We start from the raw sequence: 10,610 nt of genomic DNA on the forward strand, positions 1-10,610 counted from the left end.
AAAGAAATATTACATATTCTTGTCACGTTATCTCTCTTTGGAAGAAAGCGAAGAGGAAATGGCACGTGGAAGATCAATAATGTATTTTACGCAACAGATGCATGGTCATCGACATTTAATTTAACAAACAGATACGACATGGACACGTACGTGAAAAGATTTCGTAACGGAATATTCTAACACCGGAGAATAAATTTAATAAAACGTCAATACGATAAACATCCGTGAGATACGTCGATCGTCATCTGTCACCGCGTTATACATAAGCCTAGGATATGTAGCATTGTATTTTCGATATAGACAAAAATATATATATATATATAGTCATATCGGATATGATCTGTTATGCACGTATATTAGTTGGAACTTGGTACCCAACGAAAACAACTCATGCCCTTCAAAGATAGTCGGAAAAACATTTTGATCAATGTGTTAACGTGTTTACCAACCTCAAAAAAATCGAATGGGAATCACTTCTCTAGAAAATGAAAAACTAATGGAGCCTCTAAAAAAATGGGAGGAAACTGCGGAGGTGGGCCATTCTCTACCTATATAAACCCCTCTCCCCCCACCGTCCAAAGCCCACCTTCTCCTGTCCTCTCCTCCTCCACCACCACCTCCAGCCATCGCCATCACCACCGCCTCCTCCTCGATCTCTCACTCCCCCTGTAGCCCACAGCTCCCTGTAGCTAGCTGGTGCTGTTTGCGCCTGCCCTGCGCCCTGTTCGTTCGTTTGTTCGGTCGCGGTTGATTTGGGCATGACGAACCACGCCGGCTTCGCCGCGGAGGATGCGGTCACCGGGGCCGTCCCGGCGGCGGCGCAGGCCGGGCGGCATTTCTCGCCGTTCATGGCCGGCAGGCGCGGTACCGACTGCAAGAAGGCCGCGGCGCCGCCGGTCCACGTGGACCTCGCCGGCGCCGGGGTGACCATACCCGGATCTTGGCTCGACTCCATGAGGGCCTCCTCCCCTCGCCACGCCAAGCCCGTCGTCGGCGCCGAGCACGACGAATGGATGGTACGCACGCTACCGTGTCTCTTTCCCCTCCCTCTCTCTCAGATGACGCGAATCACGGCGTGATCCGGTCGTGTTTGCTCGCAGGAGAAGCACCCGTCGGCATTGGCCATGTTCGAGTCCATCGCCGCCGCGGCGAAGGGCAAGGAGATCGTCGTGTTCCTCGACTACGACGGCACCCTCTCCCCCATCGTCGCCGACCCCGACCGTGCCGTCATGACCGACGACGTCAGTAATCCCCCCCCCCCCCCTCCCTCTCCAAAAAAGAACAAAAAAAGATCTCACCTTTCTTCTCGAAATACCCCTCTCTTTTCCTGCCGCTCTCGAACCAGAGCGACATGCCCCTGTTTCGTCGCCGAGCTGTCCCCATTTTTTTTTACCGTTTCTAACTCCCTCTCCCTTCTCTATTTTTTTACTGTTTCACCACAGATGAGAGAGGCGGTGAGAGCCGTGTCGAAGCACTTCCCGACGGCGATCGTGAGCGGGAGGTGCATCGACAAGGTACGCATGGCACTTCCAACTCCAAGAAGAAGCACTAGTAGTAGTACTTTCTTTCATGGTTCCATGACTTTTTATTCCTCTTTCCATGGAGAAAAAAAGGGGTCCCGAGAGTTTTTTTTTTAACCGGGACCCTTGGTGTGTTTTTTTTTCCGATCCGTGCATGCATGACTCGGCAATGATGCCATGGTGTGTCATGTGTGAGGCAGTAAAAACAAGGAATCTTCTCCGTGATTCCTTCCCGTGCGGTTTTATTTCCCGTCCACATGCATGCCGGCCGCCTATGAACCCGGACCGGGTGGAATGGAACAGTGCTTTCAGAAAGTGCAAATTCTTCTTGCGCTTCCATAGGAGGCAGGCACAGGCACAGCATGCAGCAGCATCATGTGTGCCAAAAAATGATTTCTTTTTTCCCTTTCTTTTTGTTGTGCTGGTCCTGGTCAAGTGGTAACGGCGGCGGCAGCAGCAGCAGTAGTAGTAGTAACAGTAATAGCCATGTATGGAGCGTGGGCCATGCATGAGTGACATGACATGAGTGCAACGCAACGCATGTGTGTGTAGGTGTTCGACTTTGTGAAACTGGAGGAGCTGTACTACGCCGGGAGCCATGGCATGGACATCAGGGGCCCCACGGCGGCAGCATCGGAGTACCACCACAGCATGAACGCAAACCAGGTCAGTACTGTAGCAATTAACGCAGCAACTCCTCTCTCTCCCTCTCTCTAGATCGGTCTCTTTCTGCCCTGCACTTTTGTCCCGATCGAGCTGGTGTTTCTCTCTCCATCTCTCCCGACGTGTATACATGTGTGTGTACACTAGGCTTGCGAAAGGGACATGTCCTTTGTCTGCTACTATACGTGTACATCTCCCTGTCGATTCGTCTGATGTGGCTACGACGTACATACAGCAGGGTGGTGGTGGTGAAGACGCGGTTGTTACGTGCCAGCCGGCCGCCGAGTTCCTGCCCGTCATCGACGAGGTAAACGGCAACGCACGCACGCACGCAGTTTCCGGGGGGGAAATTTCACCGTGACCGCACTGCTGATTCGGTGGAAATTTGCACGCAATTACTGCAGGTGTACCAGGTGCTGAAGGGGAGGATGGCGAGCATCGCGGGGGCGCTGGTGGAGAACAACAAGTTCTGCCTCTCCGTCCACTACCGCTGCGTCGACGAGGCGGTGAGCGATCGATCGATCGGTTTGCGCTTGCGCGGGCGGGCGCGCGACCCGTCGGTGTCGTGTCGTTCGAGATTGCGCGTGTGTTTTCTCGCGGCTGATCGATCGGTCGGTTCGTTGGTTTCCGTGCATGCAGGAGTGGGGCGCGCTGGACGCGGAGGTGAGGGCGGTGATGGAGGGCTACCCGGATCTCCGTCTCACCAAGGGAAGAAAGGTCGGTGCCAAACTGCCATCCCTGCAATTAAAGCCTGCTAACTACATCTAGGATTGATCCTGAAAGACACGCGCTTGAGTGGTTGCAGTAATCTGAGTAGTATCTAAAGTCGGTTGAATATAGAGGCCATGAAATAAATACCCTTATGTAGAGAAAAAAAAACTAGGATTGATTGGGTTGCAGATGATCGTGCAATCGTTGAGTTGTGATTAACATGAAGGGTTTTTTAGCTATTGCTGTGGATCTGATTGATGGAACTCATGTTGTCACATGTTTACAGGTGCTGGAGATCCGCCCTGTCATCGACTGGGACAAAGGCTCCGCGCTCCAGTTCCTGCTCAAATCTCTCGGTGAGAACACGCGCGTACTCTAGTTATCTGTATACTATCTAGCATGCTAAGCTAAAATTATCAATCTATTTATGTACTACTATATAGGAGTATCTGTGGCTAAAAATGAACCTCCAAGGCCTAAAAAAAGAAAACCAATTACACTAGCTATTATATTATATTAGAGTGGGTCTAAACTATAACATGTTAGTTGTTTGATATAGTTCCCCTAATATAAAATTATATTCGTGAAAAATATAAGATAAATGTTGTATATAAATTCTGCGAGTATATTTACTATTTAGTGTTCATGCAAAAATGCGCGGGAAAATCCGTTATTCATGTTTGACGTCATTAATAAATGAACTAATGGCATATTTTCTATGAATGTTTTTAATTTCCCTTTGAAGGCTACAAGGGGCGCAATGATGTTTTCCCTATTTACATTGGAGATGACCGCACGGATGAGGACGCTTTCAAGGTATATATGTAAATCATTTGCTCAAGGGGCATGCATTACTTGTTGTAGAAAATAAAGAGAGAAAAGTTGTTGTACACATATATAACAATGAAATGAAGTGACACTTTTGCCCTTTGCTAAATGAACATTAGGTGCTGCGCAACATGGGACAGGGCATAGGAATCCTTGTGACCAAGTTCCCAAAGGAGACCACTGCATCCTACACTCTGAGAGAGCCATCCGAGGTATATATACTGCATGTCACTCACACCACTAGGGCACTGAGCTGTATCTACAATGTTGTACACTATAGCTATTGCTGTTTGTGTCCATGTGCTATACATGCATGCTCTTAATTTTAATTTTGCTTTAAGAAGTGAAAGGCTTTCAGGAAAAAAAAAATGCTATGCTAGAGCAACCATTGTTGGTTACTGAAGAATGTAGGAGTTGCTAGCTAGTTTAGCTAGCAGTTTGGTGCATTTTGAAAGCTACTACCAGTACATATTTTTATGCTCCGAAACTGCATGCCACCTGATAGATGATCATAAAGTGATCGATCGGTCGAATTTGTTGCTGTGGAAAAAGCAGCGAAAGCTAGCTAGCTAGCTAGCAAGTGTGCACTTTTAATTAACTCGATCGCTTTAGATAATTAATCTGTTTCTAGCTTGCTCTCATTGCGTTTCTGTGCACTGTGTACAGGTCAAGGAGTTCCTGCGCAAGCTGGTGAAGCCTACTCCTAAGAGCAACGAGACAAAGGGTTGATTTAGATCGATTGATCGAAGCCTATAGCTAGCTAGCTAGCCTTTTGTTCCTTAATTAATTCGTCTCTCCCTTTTGGTCTATTAGAAGAAACAAAGCATGGATGAATGGTAAACTCATGCATGGTGCATGCGGTAGTAAACAAACTCCAGGCCTTGGCTGTGAAAGGTCTCTATTACCGTATCCTTCTGGCAAAAGGCCATGTAATTAAATTAGCTGCCGTGACGACAGAAATGATCGATGAAGAGGGACACAAGTGTGATCTCCTCCTCTTTTTTACCTGCACTGTGCTGTTCTTGATTGCATTTTTATCTTTATCGATTTTTTAATTTTTAATTTTTTATAAATAATTTTATCACTAAACTTTCGAGATAAATATTTTCAGCATTTGAATATTTTTGGCTACCTAACTCCTCGTGTGGCATTAAGAGCTGTTGCGTCAAGCTGGATGGCGTGGTAGAGTTGTCATGCCAGGTGGACAAAAGGTTCAGATTGTAAAAATATTTATCTTTGAGGTTTAGTAATAAAATTATTTATTAATTTTTTTTTAAAAAAAACATTGTACATGTAGTAGTAGTAGTAGTTGCAATTACTTTGGTTGGTGGGCAGGGCTTACATTCTGATTCTGATCAACCGATCGAAGGGCGAAGGAGATCGACACACTGCACGGTGGGTGCAGAACGCAGAATTGCATTTGCTAGCTATGGCTTTGGGGGAGCATGCAGCTAGCTGCTGCACCAGTAGTTCAGTAAATGCACCATCCATATGCATCCTGGTGCCTGGTGGAGTAGTAAATTTGCTGTACATACCGGTATGGAGTACTATATATGTGCAGGCACATGGACCGTATGTACACAAAAGTGCAAAGTTTCAGAACTGCCCAAGAAGAGCTAGAAGGCTGCAGCAATGTGTGATGAATTTTAATGGTGAGGTGCCAAAGCGTTGGCCACCGAAAAGACCTGAGTGGGGGGCGACGACTGGGCACTGGTCGCAGTACTTTGCAGTTTGCACCATGCATGCATATTTTCTTGGCAGTGTTTTGGGCAGCACCCGGCGGGTAGAAAACGGCGAGGATCCACATGGAAACGAGACGGCAGTAACCGTCGTCAGTTATACGGTGTAACCATGATTATCATCGTAGTATATAGGTGTAGTTACCGTGGTTATTATAAACGATTTATCAGGGTTTGCCACGGTTATCGTTGGGTGCTCAGAGAAACCATGTCCAAGCGGCCCTAATCATTCCAGCAACGTCACACGGCTTATAGAGGGATTTGGGTTGAGAACATTTCTATTTAGTTCATTATTTGCTAACATAATATATGGGCACACGATTTATCGGGTTTAGATGTTTGTGACAAAATCACATGACTTTTGAACGCCGGTTTGTCATTGTCCGGGGGATTCATGCGCCGGCCACATGACATGCCTGCATGCGGTTTCCCCTGAGCGCGCTTGCCTCCGTTCCACGCTCGCGGAACGGCGGCGTCCGTCCGTCCAGTCCATCCATCTCGTCATTTAATAATCCGGCGTATCGGCCGGAGCTAACCGGCGCAGGGATCGCCCTGGCTGCATCTGCATGTGCCGGCCCATGCTAGGGTAGCGTAGCGTAGCTGCACGCGCGCGCGCTTCCACCCGTGGCAGCAGCCACGCTACCTTCACAAATCACAGGCTCACAGCTGCTATATCATGGCTATACCTGCTACCTGGTGCCAACATAAAGTCGAACCAATACGACTCTTGTAGCACTCCCTCCGGTTTTACCCTGTTAACTTTTTAATTTACGTTTAATCTTTCGTTTTATTTAAAAAAAATTATTTAAATATATAAATTATAAATTATATTTAAAGTTATTTTAGTAATAAATCAAATCATAATAAAATAGTCAATAATTATATAATTTTTTTAATAAGACGAAGGGTTAAACGTAGATTAAAAAGTCATTGACATCAAATAAAAAAATCAGAGGGAGTATATATATACAACAATGGAAGAATATCAAGTGTTATTTCTCCAAATTATTCTCACATTTTTTTCTTAGCTTTTACATATGCTTTTCAAGAAAGATTAAATGATGCAATTTTTTAAAAATATATATATATATATAAAAGTTTATTGTCTCACATTTTAATATTTTATAAAGTGGATTTTTAAATTTATATTCGTTTAATTTTATCATTTACATAATGAAATAGATATCATAAAAATCAGATAAATTTTCTCTTTCATGTTTAGCTGGAAAATAACAAAGCCTAAAATTTCCCGCCTCTTCAGAATAAACGTTTTTTACTGGGAGAAATTTGAAGGGAATTAACTGATCCAGGTAAAAAGTTTATAAAACCTCAGCGTTGAGAATGACAATTTACTACCCCTATACTATACAGTACAGCCGCACACTGATTTCTCTCAGCAACACCACCAATGAGAGGCTTCTTGGCACGTAGTCCAGCTACCCTAGATATATGGGCACCACGCTACTTGCACTATTTTAATTTTGTCCCCGGCATATTGATTCTCTGTTGAACTCGCAACATGCCCGGTTCTGTTATCAATTAATTCCCCTTTTGTTTATGGACTACCCCTATATATTTACTTCAGGGGAACATGCCTGGCTGCCGATATTCCCAGCGAATCTCCCTCTCCACCGGTAGGCAGCACAATTTCTTTTCTAATAGGAGTGTTTTGCAAGCCTTGCAGTAGCTCCCTTTTGACCCAACCGATCCAGGCCACGAGGAGGGAGGCGGCCGCAGCACAACCAGCCAAGCTGCCCCTGGACCAGGGGCATGCATGATTTGAGATGACTGCACCTCAAGAATTACACATAATTTTAGCCATCCATTTTAATTGTACACAATGACCACTACAGTGCTATTGTCAACGGTAAAATATGCTCCGGTGTGTTGGTATAGTGTTTCGAACAGTACGCACTGCTGATTTAGACCGTCCGGTCTCCATCCTGGGATGACAGCAGCAATTGCATAAGTTGTCGTCACTATTGTGACTGCGTAAGATCTGGATCCGGCATGCATACGTGCTCCTGTGTGGCCCTCCGATCGATATTGTTTTTCTTTGTTATCAATATATGGATTATTGGATATATATATATATATATATATATATATATATATATATATATATATGTCAGTAACAAAGTCACGTGACTTTAAAAGTAGAACTTGATCTGTGGCTCTCGCTTTGCTCTTGCCTTAGCGTGGAAGAAGGCACGAGCCGACAAACTAAACGCACGCAGCCAGCACCAGCTTGTACTTTTGCGCGTGTGTGTGCAAAGCATGTGTGCGCTGCCTTCCTGCCGATCGATCGATCGATCCAATCGTTTTCAGAAGCTAGCTGCGCCTTTCACGAGTTGGACTCCACTCCTTGAAATCTCGAGCGTACAGGCTCCGTTGCTAGCTCTCACGTTGTTATAGCTCGCAGGAGATTTGGGTGTCATTGTATTGAGAGCGACGGGGGCTTGGGCGACGCTGTATCCCGATGTAATCCCTTCAGTTTTAAAATTTGTGGTTTTGGACAAGGATGTAATCAGACCTTTTAAAATTTTGACCATCAATAACTTTTAAAATATTCAGTTTGAAAACAATATAATATACATCGACGAGCCATGAATGGTAATTTAATAAAAGTAAATATCTATTTAATGTTTTAATATATTTTAGTAGAAAATTGTAGTCAACAAAAAAATGTGTCAGTCTAAAACAATAGGATTATCAAACTGGAAGGTGTATACCTTCGCGTGACGTTGGGACCTAAAGTAGTATTTCTGGAGCGTAAATTCTGCTTTGTCGGTGACTATGAATAGACACCGGGGACATTTTGTTGTTAATTTGTGGCTATTACAATTTGCATTACTTTTTAGGGGTTTTGTGTGGAGCAATGCATGGTTGGGTTGGGGGGACCTTGTGGACTTTACTGGCATTGGCATGCGTGGAAAGAAGCATGCCGTGCAAGCCCCATGCTTTGTGCCGAAAAAAGGGTAATTAACTTTGCCTTGGCACTGCATAAACAAGGAATCACCACACCCACAGTACACAGTCCTGCGTTTGGAATAATTGGGGGCAAAAAAGATGAGCTTCTGAGCCAACCACTTAACCTCAAACCTATGGGGAAAGCAAGGCCACTTTTGCAGGTTTTTTTGTTATAACATATGATTGGTGTGATTAGTCTATCTGATTCTTTAATTATGATCCTATATATATATGTTTGGAGCTAGCATTGGGAAACCCCAATTTTTAAGCATGTCACGTATCAAGGCTACAAGAGGAGTGATCACATGCTGGTCACATTCAAAGGCTTGTGTGTTAAAGGTCTCTGATTAATTAGATGAGAGGCCGGCAGTAGAATACATGCATGGATCTCAAAGCAAGATACGTAGTGGGGCTTTAAGTAGGTATCTTTATCATGCATTAATCCGCGGTGGTCCTCGCCGGCCGGCGGCCGTCGGCGTGGTGAGTGGCGGCCGCGGCGGAAAGGTAGATCGACCGGCGTTTAATTATATGAAAGAATTAACGGTAAAGACTAAGGAGATCTAGCTAGGGGCGATTTGAACTGGCTAATTAATGGATCTTATGACTCAAAAAGAGAGCTAAGTATATATCTCATTCTCTGCTTGTTATAACCTCAGCAAAATTTAGGACTTAATAAAACTAAAAATAGAGTTGAATTATTAGGAATTCAAGTTTTTTAATCACTGTATATATGTTTCAGTATTAGATTTTTAAACTGCTAATAACACATGATAAAAGTTTATATAAATTATTCTGATTGATTTATTTTTTTGTTATTCTACGTCTTATTAGCTGTAGTTTAAACGATTAAGGCTAGATTAGTGTAACTAGCTAGCTAGCCGAAAATGTACTATATAAAAGAGACTATTCTGTGGTTGGTTGGCATTATGGATGCGTGGCTCTGGGCCTCTGGCCCCTGATTGATTTGCATGTATGCATGATTATTATATCTGATATGATCGATCGAGCTAGCTAATTGCACGCGAGATCATCCCTAGAAAGTAAGGCCTTGTTTAGTTCCTAAAATTTTTCTCCAAAATCATCACATCGAATTTTTGGACACCTAAATAAAACATTAAACGTAGATGAACCAAAAAACTAATTGCACATTTATAAAAGAAATCTTGTGATAAATCTTTTGAGCCTAATTAGTTCATGATTAGCCATAAGTGCTACAATAACCAACATATGCTAATGACGGATTAATTAGGCTCAAAAGATTCGTCTCGTGGTTTCCAGGCTAGCCGTAAAATTTGTTTTTTCGTTCGTGTCCGAAAACCCCTTCCGATATCCGGTCAAATATTTAACGTGACACTTCTTTCAAAAATTTTCTTAATCTAATCACCACCTAAATTATTGGATGCGCTATAGCTGCATTCACTTTAACTTGATGTGATCGATGAAATCATGAAACGGAACTGCACACACAGCACTACAGCAGTACATCTGAAGGACGATATTTTGTCCTGTTTAGCTTGACAATGGACTTGCAGGTTGCAGCGCTATGATCATCTGATCGTTGATTAAGCCATAAAATACATAAACAAAGCAATAAAAAACAATTTATATGTAAAACATTTACATACATATTATCAATGTTTTAAAATCCAATGGTAATAAAAATGAACTATGTATGATAAAATAACTCCAAAATCAAACTTAAAACTAGGTTTTAGAATTTAAATTTTGACTATGAGATATGAGAAATCATGTATATACAATTATATTATTCGGGTGCTGTATAGAAAGCGAAGGAGCTAAACTTGGTGGCCATGTGCCGAAGTGTGCGTACACATTCTGAATGGCCATAGAGATGCCTTCTATCATTTCGGTTTTTTTTAAAGAGAAAAAGAAAAAAAGAAACGGCTCATGTGAAATTTAAATCTAACATTCATGCGTGGAATAATATAAGGTGGCACCATGCATGCATGGTGCCAAATCAATCGATAGTTGTGTGCATCGGTGATATCAGGTTATGGCCTTGTCCCACACCATGCATGCATGTTTCTTCTGACAAGATAAATTTGACCGGCAACAAGTTGCCAAGAAAATCTGCCCTAGATTGATGGCTTTATTATGCATGCACACAGGAGAGTGGTATAGGAGTTGTTGTTGTACAAGGGACATGGCCAGCAGGCAG

The 10,610-nt window shown here is 43.4% G+C and overlaps 1 protein-coding gene across 2 annotated transcripts; it reads left to right on the top strand.

Annotated features, from left to right (window-relative positions):
• The first annotated feature begins 608 nt into the window (after positions 1 to 608).
• LOC102716149 (probable trehalose-phosphate phosphatase 3) lies at positions 609 to 4,728 on the top strand. Of its 2 annotated transcripts, none has more exons than XM_015839457.2 (11): positions 609 to 1,016; positions 1,101 to 1,241; positions 1,443 to 1,514; positions 2,073 to 2,186; positions 2,419 to 2,490; positions 2,588 to 2,689; positions 2,823 to 2,900; positions 3,181 to 3,250; positions 3,640 to 3,710; positions 3,842 to 3,934; positions 4,389 to 4,728. In XM_015839457.2, the coding sequence occupies exons 1-11, from the start codon at positions 759 to 761 to the stop codon at positions 4,449 to 4,451; spliced, it is 1,134 nt and encodes a 377-aa protein (XP_015694943.2). In that variant the 5' UTR covers positions 609 to 758; the 3' UTR covers positions 4,452 to 4,728. The 2 variants fall into 2 exon arrangements, with proteins under 2 accessions (XP_015694943.2, XP_006658837.2); XM_006658774.3 differs by having other exon boundaries at positions 2,422 to 2,490.
• The last annotated feature ends 5,882 nt before the right edge of the window (positions 4,729 to 10,610 follow it).

Source organism: Oryza brachyantha, chromosome 7, assembly GCF_000231095.2.
Source record: "Oryza brachyantha chromosome 7, ObraRS2, whole genome shotgun sequence".
In the NCBI taxonomy this organism is placed as follows: domain Eukaryota; kingdom Viridiplantae; phylum Streptophyta; class Magnoliopsida; order Poales; family Poaceae; genus Oryza; species Oryza brachyantha.